The sequence below is a fragment of the Rhineura floridana genome, chromosome 3 (assembly GCF_030035675.1).
Source record: "Rhineura floridana isolate rRhiFlo1 chromosome 3, rRhiFlo1.hap2, whole genome shotgun sequence".
Taxonomy (NCBI): domain Eukaryota; kingdom Metazoa; phylum Chordata; class Lepidosauria; order Squamata; family Rhineuridae; genus Rhineura; species Rhineura floridana.
In genome coordinates this window covers 21,266,239-21,291,539 of record NC_084482.1, presented here as the reverse complement: position 1 = coordinate 21,291,539, position 25,301 = coordinate 21,266,239, and the positions used below count along the sequence as shown (strand labels likewise).

General features: G+C 43.0%; 1 protein-coding gene across 1 annotated transcript; it reads right to left on the bottom strand.

The window, feature by feature from the left end:
* Positions 1-8,452: 8,452 nt before the first annotated feature.
* Positions 8,453-24,542, bottom strand: LOC133379504 (keratin, type II cytoskeletal 5-like). The gene is made up of 9 exons (XM_061614907.1): positions 23,865-24,542; positions 21,939-22,153; positions 19,240-19,300; positions 18,669-18,764; positions 16,135-16,299; positions 13,521-13,646; positions 11,513-11,733; positions 9,891-9,922; positions 8,453-9,772 (listed from the first exon to the last, which is right to left on the bottom strand). Exons 1-9 carry the CDS (start codon positions 24,429-24,431, stop codon positions 9,456-9,458), a joined length of 1,800 nt encoding a protein of 599 aa, XP_061470891.1. The 5' UTR covers positions 24,432-24,542; the 3' UTR covers positions 8,453-9,455.
* Between the last annotated feature and the right edge of the window lie 759 nt (positions 24,543-25,301).

The following is a 25,301-nucleotide window of genomic DNA, read 5'->3' as shown; positions in this document are numbered from 1 at the left end:
CTGCAGACGCTTCCCTGTTTGAGTAAGCCCCATTGAATACATTGGGACTTGCTTCTGAGTAAACAAACATAGGATTGCTCTATAAATATCTTTACAGGTTGTGTAAATAATAAACATATTTGACAGTCATGCTTATATAAATATTTAGTCTTGGTCGCCTTGGTGGATGATATGAGGAGAGCGTTGGATAGGGGTGAATGCACCTTCCTCGTCCTCCTGGATCTCTCAGCAGCTTTTGATACCGTTGACCACGGTATCCTTCTGGACCGCCTGGAGAGGTTAGGCGTAGGGGGCACTGTACTGCAGTGGTTCCATTCCTTCCTCTCTGGTAGGCACCAGGGAGTGGCATTGGAGGATGAGGTTTCGGACCCTTGGCCTCTCACTTGTCGGATGCCACAGGGCTCCATCCTCTCCCTGATGCTATTTAACATCTATATAAAGCCGCTGGGGGCTATCATCAGGAGATGTGGGCTGCAATGTCATCAGTATGCGGATGACACGCAGCTCTGTCTCTCATTCAGATCTTCACTGGGGTTGGCTGTAGAAACCCTGTCCAAGTGCCTGGAGTTGGTGAGTGGCTGGATGGGAAGAAATAAGCTGAAGCTGAACCCTGACAAAACCAAGGTACTGTTCATGGGAAACAAGGGAAGATTGGGGGATTTGGAGCTGGTGTTCAATGGGGTACAATTGCCCCTGAGAGACCAGGTCCGCAGCCTGGGGGTCATTCTTAACTCCCAACTGTTCATGGAAGCTCAGGTCTTGGCTGTAAGCCAGGAGGCACTGTATCAACTCCATCTGATACGGAGGCTGCGCCCCTACCTTCCCAGTCATCTGCTCCCATCAGTGGTACATGTCCTGGTCTCCTCTCACCTAGACTACTGTAATGTGCTCTACGTAGGGCTACCCTTGAAAATGGTCTGGAAGTTGCAACTGGTACAGAATGCGGCGGCGCACCTGATTAAAGGCAGCCACCAGCGAGATCATATCACTCCAGTGCTAAAAGAGTTGCACTGGTTACCAGTTGCTTACCGGGCCCAATTCAAGGTGTTGGTTTTGACCTTTAAATCCCTACATGATATTGGCCCAGTCTATCTGAAGTAGCACCTCCAGCATCATCAGTGATGCCGCCCAACAAGATCAGCCTCAAAAGACCTTCTCTCTATCCCACAAAACAGCCAGACTGGTGAGGACTAGGGAGAGGGCTTTTTCAATTGTGGCCCCCACCCTGTGGAACTCCCTCCCAAATTATCTCTGCCATGCCCCTTCTATGATGAGTTTCCGCCAAGCCTTGAAGACCTGGCTCTTTTAGGCAGGCTTTTGGGGTGGGCTAGGTTTTACTATTATTATTAATGGTTAATGTATTTGTACATTTTATTTTGTACGTCACCCAGAGTGGCTGGACAACCAGCCAGATGGGCGACTAATAAATTTAATAATAAAAAATAATAAAAATAAAAATTTCTTCATATTGTTATGAGCATGGGGGTTGGGATGGATTATTCCTGTGGGTCCCCTTCCAATCTCTGGTTTGGAATTCTATGCCTTGGGGACAGAAACTCACTCTGCTGGTCAGATGAGTCTCTCCTTTGTTAACCAAATAGATTGGCCAGGTAAGATAATGGGCCTATCAGTTGCCCAGCAATGGTGAATGGGCCAGGAAGACCCTTTTGTCATTGAAACTCTTCAGGAGAGCATCCCCCCCCTTCCTGGAGCCCAGCAGAGGCTTGTAGTTTTGAGTTTTGTCCAGAGAATGTTTTTTGGAGACTGAAGGCAGGCAGAGAGACTGGCTCTCTGCACTATGGCATTTGGGGTGCCTCCTGCAACCCAGATGGGAAAGCTGGATGTTGGACTGCTGATGCCTTGAACCCCCTCCATCCTAAGCTCAGGTTGGAATGTGTGTAAATAAACAAACCATATTTCATAAAGACACCGCAGTCTCCGCTGACCTTCTTCCCCAAAGGAAACCAAAACCCTGGAGGAGCGCAGGGACCCCGGAAATCTCACTGCTCGGAGATTGGGGAGGCGTGCAACAATATTATGTCTGCTAAGTATTTGATTTCACACTATGGTTTTACATTATTATTTCCTCTATATTTTAATCGTGCCCTTCTTCCTTGGGGTGGTCATGGTTCCTTTCTGTTGTTTTCATCCTGAGGGGCAGTTAGGCTGAGAGATGGTGAGTAGCCCATGGTCACCCAGTATACTCTATAGCTTATTTCAATTTTTTAAAATTAATTAAAATGATTTACATGCAGGCAAAGTGTGTTAAATAGATCCACACAATACATTTAAAGCACATCCAACTCGCATTTAAAGTGCATGACTTTCCCCAAAGAATCCTGAGAAGTGTAGTTTCCCCCTCACAGTTATAGTTCCCACCACCCTTAACAAACTAGACTTCCCATGATTCTGTGGTGTGATTCACATGCTTCAAATGTGTGTTGAATGAACTTTAAATGAATGGTGTGGATCTGTTGTAGGTATGATGCGCATTCATTAGTGAATTGAAAATAACAATTTTAAAATATACTTTTTTAAACAGGGGAAGGGTTGCAGCTCAGTGGTAGGGCACATGTTATGCATGCAAAGGTCGAAAATTCAATTTCTGGAAAAGACTATTGCCTGGAATCGTGCAGAGCCAATGCTAGTCCGTGTCACCTATATTGAGCTAGATGGTACCAAATGGCCTGAGTCGCTATAATGCAGATTCCTTTGTCCTTAAAAGTGGAAAGAAATCCAAGGGCCACAGTGATTCCAAAAAGTATTTATGTATTTTATTTACAACATTTATATACTGCTTTATTGTAAAAGTCCTCAAAGCGGCTTACAGAAGGAATTAAAACAATAAAATTATTGGCAAAAAGAGTTTAAAAGAGGTATTTAAAAACATTGAAAATAATAAAACCAACAATGAGTTAAAAACAGATTAAAAACACAATAGCTTCTACATGCCTGGGTAAATGGAAATGGACTGCCTTCAAGTCGATCCTGACTTATGGTGACCCTATGAATAGGGTTTTCACGGTAAACGGTATTCAGAGGTGGTTTACCATTGCCTTCCTCTAAGGCTGAGAGGCAGTGACTGGCCCAAGGTCACCCAGTGAGCTTCATGGCTGTGTGGGGATTCGAACCCTGGTCTCCCAGATTGTAGTTCAGCACCTTATCCACTACACCACACTGGCTCTCACATGCCTGGGTAGGCTTGCCTAAACAAAAATGTTTTTAGCAGGTGCTGAAAAGAGTACAATGAAGGCATCTGCCTAATGTCAATAGGCAGGGAGTTCCAAAGGACTGATTTCTTGCAAGAGCAGAACAAGTGCTATGTGGCATCCATAACATGGAACGCACACCTTGAACTTGACCTGGTAGCAAATCAACAACCATTACAGATTTCAGAGCAGAGGTATTATGTGCTGATAGAGTCTCTTTCATGTCAGCAATTGTGCCACAGCATGCTGCACTAACTGCAGCCCCAAGGTCAGGTTGTGCTGCATGGGGATTTCTGTGATCTTGGCTGACTGGCTGTCAGGATTTCTTTAGTTTTGTTTTTTGGTTAGGAATCCTGATTGGTTGTGGGATGCTGAGTTTTCTGCCTTACTCATAGGAATCTTGGTGTGGTTGGTGTGGTATTGCATTTAGGAAATCATCACTATCTTTTCTTTTTCTTTTTCTATTTGCATTTCATTTACATTTAACCTCACTCCCTTACATCCATAGAAGCAACAACAGTGGTTGCATGCACTCAGCTCCACCCCTTTAAACCCACTGATGATGCACCTTGTTGGTTACATGATGGTTTGCTTCTTGCCCAATAGTGGTAAAAGAGAATTCATATACTGGGAAGTGTGGCTGCAATTGTTATTGTTCCCAAGCTGCCTGTGAAGGCAGACCATGTATGTTTTCATTCTGTCAATTATTACTCACTGGAATTGGGTTGGCTGTCAAAGTGAGTTTATAGCAGCCCACCGGGTAGACAGAAAAGAGTAGAGAATCTTCTTACTCTTACTCATTTCTCAAACCTCTTTCTGAAGTGAAGGGTCAAATCTGTAAAGAAGTTTGGAGCAGCCATGATAAAAGGTAGAGCAGGCATTCCAGGCAGGGGGTTGCCAACCCTGCTTGAATATCAATATATTTGCAGAAGATCCCTAGTCAAGCTTTACCAACAGCACAATGCAAACTATATCTACTCAGAAGTAAGTTGTGTTGAGTTCTATGGTGCTTAGTAAGTGTGTTTAAAATTGCAGCCTTCATTGGCATCCATGTTTACTCCTGAGTGCTCCCACCTAACATCTCCACAACACTAGGCTCCTTTCTTCCTACAATGGCCTTCTGGTGATTGGCCTGGCCTGAGGGCACTTAAATCCTTCTTGAAAGAAGCAAGTAGGCTAGATTACATGTTCCCTACTCAGGCTCCATCTTTTAGCTAAGATTGCTATCTTAATTTCCAATCAGAGAAGTGTTTTTGCTTGAATTGCATGCTCCATGAATGTGGTTGATGCTTAATGTATCATGCTTAATGACATCACTAGGGCCCACTCCTGTGATATCACTCAGGCCTGCCCCATGACATCACTAGAGCCCACCACGTGACATCACTAGAGCCCACCCCTGTGACATCACTAGGGCCTGCTCCTGAAATCACAGGGTTTGGGATGTGTCTGACCTGGCAACCCTAGCAGAGCATACAGCCAGGGCAGAGTCCTCCTGAGGTCCAGATGGAGAAGCTTGGAGCGCCACATTTAGCCCCTAGCTTACACCTTTCATGGAATTACATATCTCAAATGGAAAAGCTGAAAACGTTATCGCTTAAATGAAATGCAGCATGTTTTTATACTCTGCACAGGACAAAAAACCCAGCCACCTTAGACCAGAGAGACACCCACAAGACGGAGTCAGAGTACTTCTCTTCAGCAGTTTCAAGCTATTCTTTTGAAAGGAAAATGGAAGGTGTTTGTTGTGGGTTTGCTGTTAGAATTCTATGTATAGGACTATAGGGTTGCTTTACTCAAAAGGCAGCAGGTGGAAGTGGCCAGAATCTTGACTTTGACAAAGTAGTGTTAATACCCGAGGATATGCAGAGGATGCCCCTCAATAGGAGTTGTTTGATAGAAGATTGCTTTGTGACACAGAGACCACTCTGGGATGTTCTGAATAGAAGAATTGGTAGGGAAGCATCTCTTTCCCCATTCCCAGCTAAAGATAGTGTAATCAATCAATCTCTCTCGGGGGTGGCCACATCCACACCATACATTTAAAGCATGTGACTTCCTCCAAAGAATCCTGGGAACTGTAGTTTGTTAAGGGTGCTGGGAACTGTAGCTTTGTGAGAGGTGAGCTACAGTGCCCAGGATTCTTGGGGGTGGGGCTTCCAGATGGAGGCTTCATTTGCAAATTGGTCATTGGCAACGGTTTGTATTTTGTTTACCTATTGGATTTCGCCTGGAAAGGGTAAATCTGGATTAAATTGTGTGTATGTGTTTGGGGGCGGGGAGGATGCAGGCTGGTATTTTGATGCCAGGAACGTTGTGTGGAATGCTGCCAAAAAAACCAACCACCACCATGCAGAAGGGGCACCAATCCCACAATGAATATCCATCTGGAAGCACCAGAGTTGGCACCAGACTGCAGTGGTCCCTCAAAGGCAGCAGTGGCGATGCAGTGGCAATACTGCTGCCTGATGCCAGGGGGCCTTAAATAGGCTTGGCTGCATCTGTGCGCACATGCCAGCCATAATCCAAGATGGCGACAGGGGTGCTGATGCGGCGGGGTTGTTGAAGTGTCGTTTTCCATGTTGTCAGCAGGGGGGGTTGCCGGGGAGGGTGTCTCCTAGTCCATGATCTGTCCCAGCATGGGGTCACAGGCGCATGCTCCACAACCCAATGCTAGTGTGGATCACGGAGCGATAGCTACACACACACCCCAGCCCCAGCAGCATGTCCCCCTTTCAGCCACAGAGGACCTCAGCTAGTGGCCAACTTGGCCACCTGCTGGAGCTGGGCCTGGGAAGCACCTACAGAGTGAGAGTAAGACATAGACAGGGCTGCGTATTGAGCTCTTCAGCTAGAGGAATCTACAGGTGTAAGGTTCCTCTCCCTGAGGATCTGATGTTTTTGGCAGGAATGGGCTGTGCTGCTAGACGAAAATCAAAGGAACAGTGCTCCAGGCACACCTTTGATCCCACTTCACTAGGCTAATTGACAGGGGCTAATGGCTGATCTTCTGTGTACGTGATGTCTCTTAGCCTCTCAGGTAGGGATGGAAGGATCTGTTAATTTTGGCTCCCTTGGTTTTTCATTTTTTCTAATCTTAAATGCAGTTCTCAGCATTTCTGCAGCAATATGTGATTTTCTTGAAAAAAAATCTTCATGAAAATTCGTCAGCATTTTAGTGCAAGTTTATCCTAATAAACACGTTTGTATGTTTTGATTAATGTACATATTTATGCAAGCAATTTCTCCTGATACAATGCATTTTGTATGTTATTTTTCACTAACATATTCATTTTTATGCACACTTTCCCCTAATATATGTGTTTTTGTAAACATTGCTTGGTTGGAGAAGTGCATTGCAACATTCTGAGAAGTTCAAATTTTAAAGGCTGCCTGGGTTTTGGTTCTCGTATTGTTTTGGAATTTGATAGATTTTGCTTCGAATGTCAACCGAACCAAATTTCTCCCCCATCCCTCCTCTCAGGTGTTCCAAGGTGGCTTTGTTCCCCCTGGCTGGTTGATTCCTGCTGTTCTCCTACACTCTTCCTTCCTGGCCCCCAATATAAAAATGATTATGCTTTTGCCTCCATCTCCATTCACCCTTGACCGAAGCTGCTCAGGATCAGATCCCGAGATCCTCCATTGACAATGGAGACTCTTAAGTCTGTTGAGCCCAGTGTAAGGATTAGTTAGATCTTTTTGCTTATCTTTTTTTTAAAAAACACAACCTACCCTTTCTCATTCGCTTTTACTCTTGAATCGCTTAAAAAATCTTAAAATATGACTCATGCAGTTGTTCTGCTTGAAGCTGCCAAATGGCACTAAGGAGAAGGAGACTTATGCACAACTCTTTATGAAGCTGTATGTTTGACTAGTCCACGTGTTCAGGCTAAGTGTTAAAATGTGGATGGTGCTAGCGTTGCTTTTGCTTAAAGACACAAAGTGCATGGGTTGTGTCTAACCAAATTATACTCAGTGGAGCTGTTAGTCCTAGCCATTGATTTCAGTGGGTCTGCTCTGTGACTAGCACTGGAGACAACCCTATCTCTCTGCGACCATATCTCACAAGAAAGGTGGAAGCGAGAGAGACTGTCCCTCATTGGTACCGTTTCACATCTCTCTCGCTGTGTCAGGTATGTGGTGGTTGGTGGTAAACTAAATAGATTTCTATGGGAGAAGGACATCAAGATTTTCAGCAGAGCTGAGGTGGTTACACTTTTATACCTCTTAGTAGCTAAAGCAAGGTGATCAGCATAGTGCAGCCACTCTTTTAAAAACAATGACAAAGGATATTTATGTTTTGATATGAATGCATTGTGCCTAAGTCTCATTATACCATGTATAGGACATGCACTGCGTATACTATAGTGATGTATAGGACAGTAGTGTGTCTAGATGCTCCTGAAGAATACTCATATGTGGTCTGTGACCTGAAGAGGACAAGTGATGCCTCCATTGCCTTCCCTAAACGATGCCCCTGGTTCCACAGCTGAGTATTCTCAGGACAGAATGATGTGTGCGGGTATCAACCAGTGACACAGCACTTGCTTCTCATGCAGGAGGTCCCAGGTTCCATCTTTGGCATCTCCAGCTAAAATGGGGGGGGGGAGACTTCAGGCTTGTGGGCCAAATATGGTCCTCCAGAGCTCTCTGTCTGACCCTCAGGACTCTCTCCAGGCTACACCTTCTCAGTCACCGCCACACAATTTCCAAGCCATCTCTAGTTTGCAGCCTCAAATGTTTTTGCCTGGCTGGAATGCGTCCTTGAACATTGAGAATGCCACTTATTTCCTTAGATGGAGGATGGAGAGAGGCGTGTGAGGATTTGTAAAATGAGGCTACTGTACAAAGATAAAAAGGTAAATTCATTGCTCTGCACACTACTGGCATGTGGCCCTCAGAAGGTTGCCCAGAAGGGAATGTGGCCCTCAGGTTAAAAAAAGTTCCTCATCCCTGATCAGGCATCAGGCAATGGGGAATGGGCTTCCCAAGACTGCTAGTCAGAGGAGGCAGTACTGGGCCAGGTGGACAATGGTCTAATTCAGGATGAGGCAGCTTCTTATGTTCATATGCATATATGGCCTGGGGACTAGTCATGTGACCTGAAAAAAAACCAGGTTCAGTGAAAGGAGATGCCTGAATCCCAGGGGAAAACCAGTGTGGAAGCACCTTTAGCAGTCTGGCAAACGATGCACATACAATTTATGTTTTCAGAAGAAAAGACGACAAAGAGAACAGCAGACTTAAAAATGACAATTGCTCTTTATTTGTCATGCAGCCTTGCATGGTCCATAGCCGTTAGAATCAAGCGTTAGAATTCAGTGTTACAGTTCATAAAACAGCAGCAGCAGAAGCAATCACCTTTTTCCAAGTTTGCTTTCACTTCAAAGGAGGAATCAAAGAGGGGGGTGCTGTTGAAAATGAGCCCCGTGCATGTTGGAACACAGGGTGGGAGCAGATCTTATCACTGATGTCTCAAAACTAGTTTCTTTTGGCCGGAGCCGATGATTATACACATCTGTAGCTTTATACTGTCTCCACTTGCAACTACAAAGAAGAACATGCTCAAACAGGAGACAAGATTTCAGACAGTGTGTGAGCGAGACTCATTTGTGCAGCTTGCCTACCTGGAAATCTCCATCGTCATTGGGTTTTGCTGTCTCTTAAGTGTAGCACTGAAAGCTGTTAATTGAGCAAAGAAGTTAACTTTAAGTACAAACTTAAATCCCATTGCCTTCTAAAGGACCTAAGGATGTGTTTAAAGCTAAATACCTGCTGCTACATGTGATTTCCTAAAATGGGACTTTTCTACACACACTTAGGAGCAATTGACAAGCAAGAACCACTCTTGTGTGTAATGGTTTTTTTTGGGGGGGGGGTGTTACCCCAACCCCACAGTATAGGGAGACCCTGTCTGATAGGTATTTTTTTCAGACTTTAGATTTTCTAGAATCATGTGCCTCACATGATTTGTCAACACAGCAACTCACTGCCCACTCACTGCAGGTGCAAAAGTCTGTTTCAGCACAAGGAATGCTGCCAGAGTTAGCAGTGCTGGATCAGGGTATAAATGTATGGATCCATGTTGTGGCCAAACTCATACGGAAAAGGTGAAAGTATCAGAGGGGAAGAGCTTTGCTGAGCTATTTACACAGTGGGCTGAAGAGCTTCAACTTGCAGTTGGCAATGCTAATTGCCATTTCAGGATGGGGTATGTGTGTGTGTGTGAGAGAGAGAGAGAACCTTTTAATAGACAGATTTCTTGCTCGAAGTGGTTTTCACAATTTTCACACTGGAGCTTCCTCCTCCACCTGAGGAAATGCGACCCCCTCCAGCACTGTAGCTGCTACCACCTCCCATACCGAGCCCGGAGCCGAATGCGCTTCCGCCGCAGTAACTGCTGCCACCGCCATAGCCGCTGCCACCCCCAATGGCATAGCCTCCTCCTCCTCCTCCAAGTCCAAATCCTCCGCCGCCGCCGCCCAAGCAGACACCTTGTCCTCCTCCCATTGCAAGGCTGCTTCCGGCAGCATATCCGGTGGTAGTGGTGTTGCTGACCACAGCTGGAAAACAACAACAGTAACAACAAGTTAAGTTTCTTCTGTCACTTTGGAAGAATATTCATTTTCAGAGTCTCTTTAAAAAAACAAACCAAAATCCAAACACAGGGACGGTACTTACAGTAGCTCACATTTCCAGGGCCTTCTGCCAACCTAGAAAGAGGAAAGAAGGGCAGAATTAGTATAATTAATGACGTGCATGCCTCGGCTTGTGTTAGGATAGGTCCCACATTTTGAGCAAGACGCTGTGGTGAAGGCAGACATTTTAAGAATCTGTTTGTTCCTTAGTCAAGTAGTTGAATTCAACTAAGTCCTGCTTGGAGTAGACTAGGAATGGAAAAATCTCTCAATGTTGGTTCTCCCCGTTTCTCATTTTTCCAATCTTAAATTCAGTTCTCCACATTTCTGCAGCAATCTACTTTTAAAAAAAAAATCTTCATGAAAATTCCCCAGCATTTTAGTGTGAATTTCTCTTAATAAACAAATTTATGTAGAGAGTTTTGACTCAAGTACACATTTTTGCAAGGCATTTCTTGTCATATAATGCACTTTTGCATGTTTTCACTCATATTTTCATTTTTATGCAGACTTTCCCCTAATATATGCATTTTTGTAAACATTGTTTGGTTGGCAAACAGCATCACAAAATTCAAATAAGTGCAAATTTCCAAGGATGGCTGTGTTTAGGTTCTTACAGTGTTTCGGAAAGTGCGAATTTGCTAAATTCTGCTTTGAAATGCAAACTAAATAAAAATTCCCATCTATTCCTAGACTAGGCCCATTGAAATGAATGAACCCATGTTAGTTGTGTCCATTAACTTTAATGGGTCTACTCTAAGTAGGATTAGCATTGCTTGCTACACCTAATTCTTTTTTTTTTTTAATCTAAGATCATTTGTTGGCCATTTCTTTTTCTGGCTATGTTGTTAATTGCTTTAGGCATACATATGTGCATAATTTGCTATGCGTTATTTATTTATCTACTTTCTCTCCGTTCAAGATCCAAAAGTGGGTAACAACAAGTAACTTAAATCAACCAATGTTCAGGGGGAAAAATTACTATCAGCAGCAAAATAATCCCTACAAAATCACAGCAGCAGAACATCAGCCACTAGCCTTCCCAAACGTTCTTCCCAAAGAGCTACATTTAAATCAAGCAGTGGTTAATGTGTATATAATGAGGGGCCAGATTTGTCTCTCTAGAAAAGACAAACGTCTCCTTAAACAGACACATACATGTATTCCCTTAAATCAGGGATAGAGAAGCTGTGGCTCTCCAGATGTTGTTGGACTCCAAGTCCCATCAGCCCCAGCCAACATGACCAATGGTCAGGGATGATGGGAACTGCACTCCCCAAACCATGACTGGATCATAGCCTTGTGATGTTTCATTGTGACACTGTAGAAATAGTCACTTCCCATCATGCTCCAACCAGTGCTGAGGGTAGCCTAGTCAATGACTGGCACAGCACCACAAAAACAAAACATTGTGGTTGGATTGCCAGGAACGTTGTAGGCACTAGGTGGACCTTTGTCAATGCAATCATTTAGTCTCAAGGTGGGAAATGCTACTGAATTTTGCCTAGAGTAAAATTTGTGGTGAACCTGGAACACCTGAAGGAACGTTCTATTTTTATGAAAGTTAAAAGGAATTTTGATGAAATCTGTCAAAAGGGGGAGACAATCCGCTGCTTAGTCCACCACCAAGGGCATTTTGCAAGAGCTTTGTTTCTCCCAGCCTACCTGATCTCCTCTCCTTCTAGCAGCTTCCTGTAAGTGGCAATCTCAATGTCCAGGGCCAGTTTGACATTCATCAGCTCCTGGTACTCCTTGAGCTGTCGAGCCAAGTCCTGCTTCGCTCTTTGCAGGGCTTCCTCCAATTCATTCAGTTTATGCCTGGCATCTTTGAGGGCAAGCTCCCCACGGTCCTCAGCCTCAGCAATGGCTGCCTGCAGATTGGCACACTGCAAACGAGGAGATATATTTATGTATTTAATAATAGACAGATTGATAAATCGATAAAAGCACCTAGTGCAATGACTGCAGTGTTAGGGTTTCATTATTCCATTGGCATAAATGGAGTAATTCCCAAAGCAATGGTCCCATTGGAAGCATTTTCCAGGGTCTATAATTTATGACTTCTTGTTGTGCATATATATATATTTCTGCAGATGTTATTTTATTTTTAATTTGATATTTTATTATTTGCTTTGCTCTGTGCCCTGCTTAGAGGACTAGGGTAAAAGGCAAATAATCAATGTAAATAATATATTGTTGCTGTTATTACGGAAATGAATATTTCAATAATATTCAAAGGCTGGGTCTCCTTTTTGTGAATGTTTTAGGGTGGGGACCATTTTGTACGTTGCCTGCTTGTGTGGTACCTAGGGAAAGGTGGTGGAAGAGATTCACCTGGGAGATACTGTAAAGCAAATAATTTGTGGTTTGTTCCACTCGATTGCGTAGATGCCCTGTGGCATTTTTGCAATGAGAACTGTATTATTATCTGACATATTAATTAGCACGGTGCTACAGACTGATAGAGACGATAAAGCTTTGTTACCAAGGAAACAAGGACAACAAACAACAACATTTATAAAGCCAAATTTTAGGTCAAACAACTGCAATGCATTTTCTGCAATGTGGTAGCTCTTTTCCCAATGTCTGATTCTAATCCATGTCCTCTGCTTTGTCTCTATTGCCACTTAGGGAAAAGTAATACTTTAAAATCGTATTCAAAGGCTGGAGGTGTGGAAGCTGGGCCTCCTTGTCTGCAATTCTTTGGGTGGGAATCGTTTGGTAACTTTTTGCCTGCCTGTGCAATACCCAGGGAAGAGAGGAGGTAGGAATCCTTCCTCTCATTTGCAATGCCTTGGAGATATTGGAAGGCAGATATACTGATGGCTTGTTCTACTCTTTTCTGACAAAGTGCCTTCTGGCACTTGCACAATGAGAACTGTATTGCTAGTGATGTTATCAGCATGCCGTCATACACTGGCAGAAAAACTAACAAGGGCCCTAAAAGCCAGAGTTAGGAAAACATGGTTGCAATGGATAGAGCTTTAACTGTAACTTAGCACACACACACACACACACACACAGACACAGACACACACACACACAGAGGTAGAATCAAATAGTAAAACTTTTATTGTACCACATCAGAGTTTAATATGAGACTGGGATGCATGCTTCAAAGGTAAACAAAATCCTTGTGTAGATAAAACAAGCACATCCAGAAGAAGGATTCAGTATAGCCTTTTCCTTGACATACTACTTTTCCATGTGAAGGGAGTGTACTGTATTACTCAGTTCTGTATAACAATGGACAAAAAGGCAATTGCCTTAGATGGCAGGGGCTGGGGAGGTAGTGAATTAGTGCCCCTGGCCCCATTTGATTACTTCTCCTGCTGCTGCCACTCCTCTCCCCCTTCCCTTGCTTTTAATGTTTTGCCCCTTCTAATGCAGTGGCTGTGCAACTCTGCCTCCCTCTCCTCTCGGCTTCACTCTGGGGCAGGGAAGGGGCTTCTTTCCCAGAGTGAAGCATTCTGGGAGAGATGGCCTGGGAGAATGCCTGCGTTGCCACGGCTTCTTCCCTTGGCTTGCCTCCGTCAGTGCCACATCCTGTGCATGCCCTGGCATCACCTTGAGGAAAGGTGTCTGATTTGCTCTGTACAAAATGAGTAAACAGCAGCACAATTTTTATACTGAACAAGAGAACATGCCAGCAGTTGCTAGTCAGACAACGTACCTGTTTCTTTAAGGCATCAATTTCACTACGCAGCCTCTGGATCACCCGGTTGAGCTCAGTAATTTCTGTCTTGGTGTTGCGGAGGTCATCACCGTGGCGCCCCGCAGAGACCTGTAGCTCTTCATACTAATATCCAGAAGCAAAAAAAGAGTAGAATTCATTATATACGGGTATCAGCACCCCAGCACAGTTGAAAAAACAGGTGGGAAAGAAAGCTGTGCTGGGATAAAGGAGAACAATATAATATAATATAATATAATATAATATAATATAATATAATATAATATAATATAATATAATATAATATAATATAATATAATATAATATAATATAATATAAGTGAAATGATTCATATGTGTGTAGGGGGGAAGCCTTCATATGGCAAAGTCCCTACAGGCACAGTGGAGCATTCTGTCCTATGAACACAAGGACATGCTGCACCCACTGTGGAACACCAGCCAGTTGTGGCCAGGCCATCTGGCAGCAGAAGTGGGAAAGCAACACTGTCTCTGAATGCAGCACTCTACTTTTCCTCATAGGGGTTGAATGGCAGCCATTTCTTTATATGGGAGAAGGTGAATTTGGCCCCTGCCGTTGGCGTGCACAGTCGATGAGAATTGTCGCTCTTTACTGCATAGCTCTACATTTTTCGTTTGTACATCTCAAGCTGCCCTTCTGTCTCATCGTCATGCTAGAGCAGCCTTCCTCAACTTTGTGCCCTCCAGGTGTTTAGGATTACAACTCCTGGACATTGGCCGCGCTGGCTGGGGCTGATGGGATTGTGGTCCAAATGTTCTTGAGTGCACCAGGTAGGGGAAGGTTGTGCTAGAGCGTAACTGAACATTGGGCATTGGCTTTCAAATAGAGACTAGAGATCAGAACTGCAAGGTTTTGGTATGATCACCAGCCATTCTATACAGCTGTTGCCAAGCCTGTACCCTTCTTTGGCAGCATCAGGGGCAGCAATGAGTGGAGGCAAGAAATTAGCTACCAGTCTCAGGGTGTTTAACATATTTCTGTCCTGGCAAAGTTTTGAAAAGCAAATCTGAGAAGCAAGGGCTCAGCTTGGGCTTATATAATTGGCTGGAGGGCTGCAGGATGACCATCCTAGATATCTCTGCCAATTATCTTTCTGGATGAGGCAGTTGCTATGATAGGCCCAGTGGATGAACCTTTGCCTATCCTTTAAGAGCAGGAGAGTCACCTGCCATTTAAGAGCAGGGCTGGCCTGAGCTATTTGGATCCTGAGGTGGAAAATCTAAATGGTTCTTCCCTTCTTCTGGTAAAAAATGTTATAATAAAGTATGTAACTTGCTGAAACTCAAGGCTGTTTACACACCATACATTTAAACACATAGCTTCCCCCAAAGAATCCTGGGAACTGTAGTTTTCCTGTCACCGAGCTACAATACTGGACGCCCTTAACAAACTACGGTTCTCAAGATTCTTTGGGGGAAGTGATGGGCTTTAAAAGTGCTTTAAATGCATGGTGTGTATGCAGCCCAGAATCTGCAGCCTGAGGCAGCTGCCTCACTCCACCTAACAGTACGTCCGGCTCAACAGCAGAGGACGGAAGCTGTCAAGATGTCCTAGCCAAGGATTTGCTAAATTTTATTTGCTAAGCCACTCTTCATTCAGGGCCTCTTTACTTTAATACTCATTACCACACCCTTTCGCGTGCTCTGCCTACACAGTCAGGGTCAACTCAAGTTGCCATCTACTTTCCACATCTGTGTTGCCACTGCTGTTTGTTATTCTACCTATTCATTTCCAGCTTGGCTTGTTGAGTAACAGGAGAACAAAGGGGCAGTATTTCCACCATAATCCAATTGTTACCAATGCACATATGAACACTGATAAAACACTGCAAAAAAGCAATCTTCATATGACTATATACAGTTGTAATCAGACCGAGATTTACATCTCTTTTTTGGTAGCATTTTATCAGTGTGGACAATGCATATTGCTAGCATGGGAGGTGGTAGATATAAATAAACAGGAGGGATTTAATGTTGTAGCAAATTCAGAATTTTTTTAAAAAACGGAATGATGGAAGATTCCTAGTACAATGGTTCAACTTCAGAAATAAGACAATAGCTCTCTTCAGGTGTTAAAAACCCTAAGGCTATTGAAGGCATGGGTCTGTACGCTCCAGCCCACCCCATCCACCACCATCTCACCTTATTGCATTGAGCAGCAAGGTTTGCAGAGGGCTTCTAAGCATGTTGACTTGACCTCCCCCCCCCCAATTGGACAGCATTCTTGGTTGCAGGGAGGCTTAGAAGCATGTTCTGGCGAACAAGCCCCCTTTAGACCCTGCCACTCAATGAAGCAATATCGGGGGGGGGGGGAAGCCTGCGCACCTGGGCCTGTTCCTCTTCCTTGTTTGCAGTTTTGTAATGCCTGAAGAGGGTGTTAGCCATTCAGAACTCTTGATTCCTGGGATAAATTTGGATGAGGAAATTCTCCCTCCCTCAAATTTTGCCTTAGGTGAAATTCAGGTGCACTTCAGATGAATTCATACACGTTTCACCTCTTCCTGTTTCACCTTGCATTTCACTTTATGTGAAACTCAGAGGTAACCCCCTAAGCCTTTAGCAACTCAGCCACTCACCTTGGTTTGGTACCATGATTCAGCCTCAGTTCGGCTCCTGTTGGCAATGTCTTCATACTGTGCCTTGACTTCAGCAATTATGCTATTTAAGTCCAGGTTTCTGTTGTTGTCCATAGACAGCACAACAGAGGTGTCTGACACCTGCTGCTGTACCTGAGATAGTTCCTGCAAAGAAGACAAAATTGGTGTCAGATTGCATTTAGCAATGGAAACATAGCAGATTTGAAAGGGATGGAAAAGAAAACTGCCAATTAATCCTCCATGCCTGATTTCTTTTGGCAACCATTTCAATTTATATTCCAATTAAGTGGTTTCTGCTCTCTACCCTCCAGTATTCCCTGTTATGGATTTTGTTGGCTTTTGGAATACATTGAAAGAAGGTGATATAGAAGTATTTAGCAAGTTGCTACTTAACGTTATTGTTTTAAAAATAACCCTCAAGGCTTAAGCAGTATAAGGTTTTTTTAAAAGCCCTCAAAGTTGGATTTCAAAATCAAAATTCATTGGATTTGCCACTCAATTAACTGTGTGTAATATTATCTACACACTTGTCCTGATTGAGCAAGGAGATTCACATGTGGAAGTGAAAGCAGTTTTTCATGTGAATAGCCAATGGAGATAAAGATACATCTTCATCCTTAGCCCCATTGTGATGCTCATCAAAGACCACTGAACTGGCTGCCTTTCGATGTGCATCCCCAGCCAGTATCACCAGTTCTTATATGTAACAAATTGCCTGTGATTCAAACTGTATCAGGAGGACTAAAACATTTTCATTGTTTTTCAGACCTGGGTGTGAACTGAACAGGGCAATGTATCAGTTCTATTAACACTGTAATATGAAAACACCAATGACTGTTTACTTTATGAAAAAAACAGTATAGAGGCCATTGATTTGACATTGACCAAAGTCCACATGAAACATTTGAACATTTTTGCGGCACTGTGAGGTTGAAATCCAGGGCCCCACTCAGCAGAATGAGCAGAAAACCTCCAAACACAGCTTTGAAGAAATATACATCACATTTGGCATCAATAAAATAACTTATTTGCACTGTTAATAAAACTTCCCCTTTTGAGACATACATTTTTTGTATATGTTTTAAAAATTGTAGTCTGATCCTCAGCTCAGCTATACTTTGACACCCAAAGATGATAAGCCGAAGTACTTATTCCCATTTGGTCTTTTTAAAGGTTAAGAAGATCCCTAGGCCAAAGGGAGGCCCATTGAGTCCAACATCCTCACAGTGGCCAACTAGAGGCCCATGGGAAGCCTGCAAGCAGGACCTGAGGTCAACAGTGCTCTCCTCACCTGTGATTCCCAGCAGATATTCAGAGGTGTAGTGCCTCTGACAACTGAGGTTAAACACGGGCAGAAAAGACTTGTGGTTTTATATCACCTCCACTGAATTCTAATGTGTGGCTTCAGTTATTAGCTTATTATTACTACCATTACAATGATGATCTTTATTCCCAACAGCTGGGAGCTAAACTCCAACTGAATTGAATAAGCTTCAAACAGTTACAAATGTTTCCTAATCAAAGTGATTAATATGACTTGGACAGGTTGCCAAGAGCAGGGGTGGATTTTCCATTGCTTGCAAGCATCAAGTCCAGACTAGACACCCTCCCAGAGGAGAAGCTTTATTCAGCTTATCTGTCTTGATCCAGTAATAGCTGGAGGGAATTGTGCATACATTGCGCAAGATGTGATAACTGATACCAATAAGTCTCTGCCTGCCTTAAAATATATTCAAATATATCAGCAGAGGCATGTGGAGACACAAACCGCCTTGGGAAATGTAGAGTTTCTGAAGGAAAATATGAAAATTTCCACGATGGAACATCTAACGATTGGTGCATTTATACAAGCTTCAACAAACCACCGTGATTTGGATGTCTCAGTGGTTCATCCTGTTTTTGTTTTCTGTTAGCATTTTCCGTTTTTACATTGCCCTCTTTACGTTGTGTAAAGAGGTAATGCTAGCTTAGATTGTTTGAGGGGAAGTATATGCTCTAGAGGAAGGCTCTAAATCTGAGCACATTCCCTTCTAGAATGTTCTCACAAAACCAGTGGGACAACTTCCAATTACGATCTCAAATTCTATATATTTTCAACAAACATTTTGAACATGTGTGTGTGTTTCTAAAAGACCCTTGCTGGAAAGAACGCCAGCATTTTTTCTTGCCTGTTTGAAGGTGAACACAAATCAGGTAACTGGCTGTGCAGCTGGAATTTCATTTTATGTTCCTGGCTCCTGCTGCACCAATAGGATTGAGAGCTCAGTCAGTGTTTCAGTGTTCTCTGGAGCAGCCACAAATCAGAGGTAAAGGACATGCTTTGTATATAGAAGGTCCCAAATTAATTCCTGGTATCTCCAGCTGATAGGGCTTGGAAAGACCTATCAGAGATAGTACCAGTCAGAGCAGACAGTAGTGGGTTAGATGCTCCAATGGCTCTGACTGGGTATAAGGCTGGAGTTCATTTCAGTTGTAGAAGTGAAAGTTTTGGGTGCCTAAGGGAGGATGCTTACCAACTCAAACAGTGCTTTCAGGAACTCAATTTCATCGTTCAGAGAATCTGATTTGCCACCAAGCTCAATCTTGTTCATATAGGCACCATCAACATCCTGCAAAAACATGAGAAAAGTCAGTCAGTTTTGAGGGGAGAGTAACACTCACTCTGAAGAACCATCTTTTGAAACAAAGCGGCAAATTCAGTGGTTCTTTTTAATCTCATGAAGAATCCAATATTGCAGGCACCAGATGTTGGCCCACCCTCTTTTAAAAAAATTACGTTTGGCTGGGCTGCAAGGCCACAGCACAATTTTTTTTTTAAAATGTAGAAACTCTCCAGGTCCAGCTCCAATTTCTGCCGCTGAAGGCTCTTTGCTACTATATCATGTCAAAGACCTATCAATCGAGCCTGATAGTTCTGGGCTAGAGGAGGACCATTGCTTTGACGCAGTACAGAGCAGCTGCTCATTATACAGTGCCAGGGATGGGGAACTTGTGCTGTTGGATTCCAGCTTGTATCAGCCCCACCCATCATATATATATATATATATATATATATATATATATATATATATATATATATATTACCTTCTTCAGCACCACAAATTCATTCTCTGCGTGTGTCCGCTTGTTGATTTCATCTTCATATCTGTTGGGACAACAGAGAAAAAACATAGCATCAATACTTTTCCGTGTGAGAATCTAACACTGAAAGTGGAAAGAAAGCATGAGGGGGGCCAGATGAGTCCATCCCATTCACAGTCCACATTTCTCCAAGACATTTGGTTCAAAGTGATTGGCTGCCAAATTATCTTCTTGAAAGTCTGGTCAACATAACCACATTATTAAGTCTTGCAGAAGCGCCATCTGCATACTGCATCAACTCTTCTTAGGAGGACGTCTAATATATGGTCATAGATTATCAAGATCAGGGTTTTAATGGCCAGCTGCAGTTGTCTCATGACCATCTCTCTCATGCTTTTCCCATTGTGTTATTATCCACACCACTGTGGAGACCTAGCGGGAGAAATGTGTTCCTGGAATTGACATACATCTATTGGTTGTCAGAATCCACCCTCATTCTGCAGCAGCTAGATGAAAATTGACTTTCTTCATGCAGGCTGAATTAATAACAGTGTTTTAATGTCAAGTCACATATGAAGATAGTGGTACAGGCATTTTAAGGGTTATGCTTACTCTACAGTTTTAAACTGGGAACTGTAGTTCAATGAGTAGAGCTAGAGAAGAGTGACAACACAAAATCCTCCTGGCAAATTTCAATTCCCACCATTCTATGGGAGAAACTATGGTTGTTAAACTAATATCAAATGGAGATATATTTTTGTAGCATAGCTGTGCTCTTAGTCATCTTACTACTTGCCCCACCCCTTTGCACATAGGGATGGGTGAATATGTCAGTTTCAGTACTATAAGTGCCTCATTTCCCCAGTCTTAAATTAAGTTCTCTGTAATTTTTGCAGCAAGTTGCATTTTTTTTACAAAAAAATAAAAATTCATCTTAGTGCATATTTCTCCTAATACACATACTCTTGTATGCAGTTTTGACTAACATACACATTTTTGCAAGCAACTTTCTCTAATATAATGCATTTTATGTGTTCTTTCCATCAATATATACATATTTATCCCCTAATATATGCATATTTTGTACATGTTGTTTGGTTAGGAGAACTGTGTTGCAACATTTGGAGAAGTAAGTGTGAATTTTCAAGGACAGCTGTGTTTGAGTTCGCATATTGGTTCTAGAAGTGCAAATTAGTTGTTTCTCATTAAAAGCCAAATAAAATCAAATTTCTTCCCAATTCCTAGTTGCATGCAGCTTGGCTTGAATACTTTGGAGATACAAAGCAGTCTATTTATCAAATACTTTTCTGAGGGGCACGTATTGACTCCTTGAGCAATCTTGAAAAGCTGCTTCACAGACATTACATCTAAGTTTCCCCCCCAAAAAACAACAAAACAAACTAATAATATAATATGTGAATAAAACAGCAACATGTCTGGAAGAATGCATATCATATAGGTATTCTCATCACTGAGAGCCAGGATTGGCTGGAGACCCTGGATGAGTGCACGCTCAGGTTAGTTACCTTTAAATTTGTATAATGACCCCTGAAAGGCACCAGTTGCCATTCTTGTAAGAAAATGCCTTCGTGCAACGGCATCAGTGAGGTAATGCTAATTCATGGTACAATTTAATTGGATCTCTAATCCTTTAGCTAGGTGTGGCAAGAGAAACTGTGGTTACATTAGAGGCATCCCTTTCATGAAACGTAATCCCTTAGGGCCAAATGAACCTATCTGGAAGGTAGGGTGGAGAAAGACTGGAAGGATTTACATCTGGCAGGTTTGTTCTTAAAATGCTTTGGTGCCAGACACTGTACGAATTTATTTTGCCTTCCAGCAAATGCATAGATGAAATGGTGGTAGAGAGGTGTTTTGTGGGTTCCCAGGCCGTAGTGCAATACTATGAGCTGAAGCTAAGAAAATATTTTGTCTGCCTGTCCATCTGCCTGACTGCCTGTCTATCTATCCCCTTTTCATTTTTCCAACAATTGTCTTGGGCGATGGAGTATTAGTCTACGTCTACACAGAAGTACATGCTATTGAATGCACTAGGGCTTACTCCTAAGTAAAAGGGGTTAGGATTGCAGCCTTAGCCTATCTATGTACTTCTGACACATACCATACCTATGACTTCTGCCAAGCCTTGGCTACTGGAAGCTTTTAGAAACTCAAGAACAACTATTGTTTGGTTAAGGAAAATAAGCTTGTAGAAATTAATTGCAGACCAATGTAACAGTCAGTCGACCTAAATAAACAAGTTCATGATATCTGTGTACAGTAAGCATGCACTGTCAATTCCTCTTGGATCAAATCAAGTAAGGGAAATTTAGATCTCCAAAAATTCCCCAAAGAAAGGGAGTGACTCCATTTGCCGCAGGGCTCCCAGTTATGCTAGATCAAAGGGAGCAGTGGAAGCACAGAGGGATTTCCATGTGTGCATTTTTATTTGTTAGATTTTTTGAGACCAACAGAAGGTGCCAGTCAATATGTGCATTAAAATTCTTACTATACCTAAGGCTGCAGTCCTATCCACACTTATTTGGGAGTTAGATTTATTCAATTTAATGGCACCAACTTCAGGGTCAAAAAATGCATAGGATTGGGCTACACATCCAGCAGTAAATGTAGCCCTTGAATCCCTGCATGTATGTCAGACTGAATATTCCAATTTGTGTGAATTGGCATGGACAGATTCTTACTTGTTCTTGAAGTCTTCCACCATATCTTGCATGTTCCTCAGTTCTGAATCCAGTCTTCCCCTTTCATTCACAAGAGAATCGAGCTGCCTCCTGAGGTTATTGATATAGGATTCAAAAAGAGGTTCAATGTTGTTTCGTCGAATGGTTGTCCCCTGCTGTTGTAAGAGATCCCATTTGGTTTCAAGGACTTTATTTTGCTGTTCCAGGAATCGGACCTGCAAGATGCAAGATAGGCAGGGAGTTGGTGGTGCTGTATATAAGCAATCTACATATTCTCGGGGGGGGAGAGTGAAGTGTCCAGTGAGACAGAAATGGAGGCAATAAATTAACACCCTTGTTTGATGAAAACGTTGGCTTAACCCCTTAGTCCTTGTCCCCTAACTGAAATGAAGCCTAAATGCATCTTCTCACATCGGTCTCTTCTTGCCCTCTCCTCTCCCCATTTACAGTCTAAGTGTAGACTGCAAGCTTCTTGGGGCAGGGAGCTATCTTTGGCTCATGTTGCTCTCTATCTTGCCTCTGTACACGGTGCCAGAATGGTATGACAGAGGATATCACAAGGGTTAAAAAGAATGCTTGTGGGATGGGGGAGAGGGAGAATAAGGAGAAGAAAAGAGAGAAGGGAGAGACGCTATCCAAAAGGAACGTTGAAAACTGGCAATCTCTGCGTAGAGACTGTTCCTTTCCAGTTCCTCAGCAAGCACAAATCAATACCAATCAATCAATCAATCAATCAACCAAGAGTTAATAATAGATTAGCCATCCGTGAGTAACAAAAACATTTCATCAACAATAGAATAGGGGAGGAGTTTGTACTTCAAGTAACATTAAAAATGCACCCTTTTTATATGCATGTTTATTGGCATGCCCTTTTTATGGGGTAGGTGGGTGTTATATTTCCATTTAGATTTTGTCTTATTCTCAAGAAACTCAGACTAGCCTCAATGACATCACAGTGCCTCTCCAGCCTGTGCAGTATGTTGCAAAGAGATTTGTTACATTGCCAGAGTATTTAGAAAATCACAAATGAATAGCATGCTCCCATCCAAAAATTGATTAACAGGCTGATATGGATGGCAATTTTTTTTCACCAAATGAGTGGTTTTTTCCTTCATATTTTTCTTCAAAGATGATTTAGGAGCAATCACAGGCTTCTATTAGGCTACCATTATCTGAAATTAATTAAAGTACCAACACCTTCCTTCTCACCATATCTGTGTTTTCTGCTTTTCAAACGAAGATTTTGGGGGCATTTCAAGTTGATTTTCCCTACAGTTTTTGGAGAAGCTGAAATGGTTCAGGTATATGGATCAAGAATAATATAGATAATGAATTGCTTTGTTTATCTGCTGTCAATCACACATATAACAGTGACATCAGCTCAAGCTGCACTTCCCTCAACTGATTTTGGAAACATGGGATGTCAAACTTCTCCATATTTGGGGAAATGGTGGTTCAGAGGTTGGAGGTGCATTTTGTGACTCAATTATCCTCCTCACAGACAATATGCCAGAACATTACATAGCCATCCCAGCCATAAACGATGTAGCAACTCAACAACTGGATGTGCATGATGACTCTAGAAATAACTGAACTCCTTACCCACTCTGAACCGTATTCCTACTTATGACATGGCTTCATGGAGGAGCAACCATTTTTTACATGTCCTGGATCAGGGACAGGAAACCGGTGGCCCTCCATTTTGTTGTTGGATTACCACTCCCATCATCCCTGACCATTGGCCACACTGGCTGGGGCTGATGGGAGTTGGAGTCCAACAACATCTAGAGAGAACCACTTGTCTACTCTTGGTCTAGACCATTGCAAAGAGCCTCTGTATTGGTGGCCTAATTTGGTGAGAAGCTATCTGAGATTTAGTGCCTTAATGGAAAGAATGATCAAAAAAGTATTAATCCTTGGACTTACCTTGTCAATAAAGGAGGCAAATTTGTTGTTGAGTGTCTTGATCTGTTCCCTCTCCTGTGTGCGTACTCTTTGAATCTCTGGGTCAATCTCAAGGTGGAGGGGTTGCAGGAGGTGCTGGTTGACGGTCACCTCTTGAATGCCACCAGGTGGGCAAACTGGAAACCCTGGGCCACCTCTTCCACCGAACCCTGGACCACCTACGACAAAGCCAGGACCTCCAATCCCAGGCCCACCGAAACCAAAGCCACCACCTGCGCCAGCACCATAACCAAAGCCAGCTCCCCCACCAGAGCCATATGCAGCACCAGCGAAACCTTGTCGGAAACCTCCGACGTTGGCACCATAAGAGATGCGTTTGCTTCCGCCCATGTTGTACAGACTTCGGCTACCATATCCACCGCCGAGTCCAAATCCACCACCACCTCCTCCAGCTCTTGCTCCTCCAACCCGAGCCACAGAGTAGGAGCTGTAGCTTGATCTCCCACCACCACCACCAACAATTGCAGAGCCGGAGGTGAAGCCTCTGCTTGCCCCTCCGGAGGATGATCGATAGGATATACGACTCATTGTGGTTTTGTTCAGAAAGAAAATGTGAGGAAAGGTTTTTGACTAGAAGCGGAGCTGCAAGGAAAGAGCAGAGGACGAAGAAGGCAGAACCCCTCTGATATAGAGGAGCGGGAGACCTCCCCTTTTATCTGCTTGGGAAAGAACCTGGCACGGGATTCCAGGCAACCTGATCTCTCATCGTCCTGATGTGCCTTGCAGCAACTTGTCTTATTAAAAACACACCCACTCAAGCCGGCAGCATGGAATTGGGGGGAGGGAGGAGAAGCAATGAAGAGATAGACGTTTCCCCCTTTTATTTTTAGCTAGATGGCTCATTAAAGAGAAAAGAAAAGGGAAATGAGATTATGCTAACCACATTCTCTCCCCCCCCCCCATATTTGTACTCAGGGTTTTTGACGGGATCGATTTGCACAATGACCGGCAAAGACCACCTTGCAAGACTTGAATCCCCACAGAATGTAACCATGCGAGGTTTTCAGTGCGATGGGAGCAAAGTTTGCTTTAATCAATGGTGTTTCTTCAAAGGTGATCTTCTCCCTTTTTTGCTTTTTTTTGGGGGGGGTCTGGAGGAATATACATAAAGGATTTGTCATATGCAACAACTTTGTATTGCACAGTTTTACATTCCCTGTACAATTATATTCACAGTGAACCTGCAAGGAAATGGAAGCTGCCTTACAACTGAGTTACCGCTGTGGTTAGGGATGGGCGACTCTGTTAATTTCAGGTTCCCGTTTTTCCAATTTTAAGTTCTTCACATTTCCTCATCAGTTTGCAATTGTTTTTTAAAAAAATGTTCCCTTGAAAATTCATCAGCATTTTGTGTGAATTTCTCCTAATATATGCATATATTACTATTGATATTGATAA

What these genes read in the sequence shown, in the direction of transcription:
- LOC133379504 (XM_061614907.1), bottom strand. Translation starts at nt 24,431, where the DNA reads ATGAGTCGTATATCCTATCGATCATCCTCCGGAGGGGCAAGCAGAGGC. An exon ending in TTGCCTCCTTTATTGACAAG is followed by an intron (nt 22,154 to 23,864) that starts GTAAGTCCAAGG and finishes TGCATCTTGCAG; the next exon opens with GTCCGATTCCTGGAACAGCA. An exon ending in TTGATGCCTTAAAGAAACAG is followed by an intron (nt 11,734 to 13,520) that starts GTACGTTGTCTG and finishes CCTCGTTTGCAG; the next exon opens with TGTGCCAATCTGCAGGCAGC.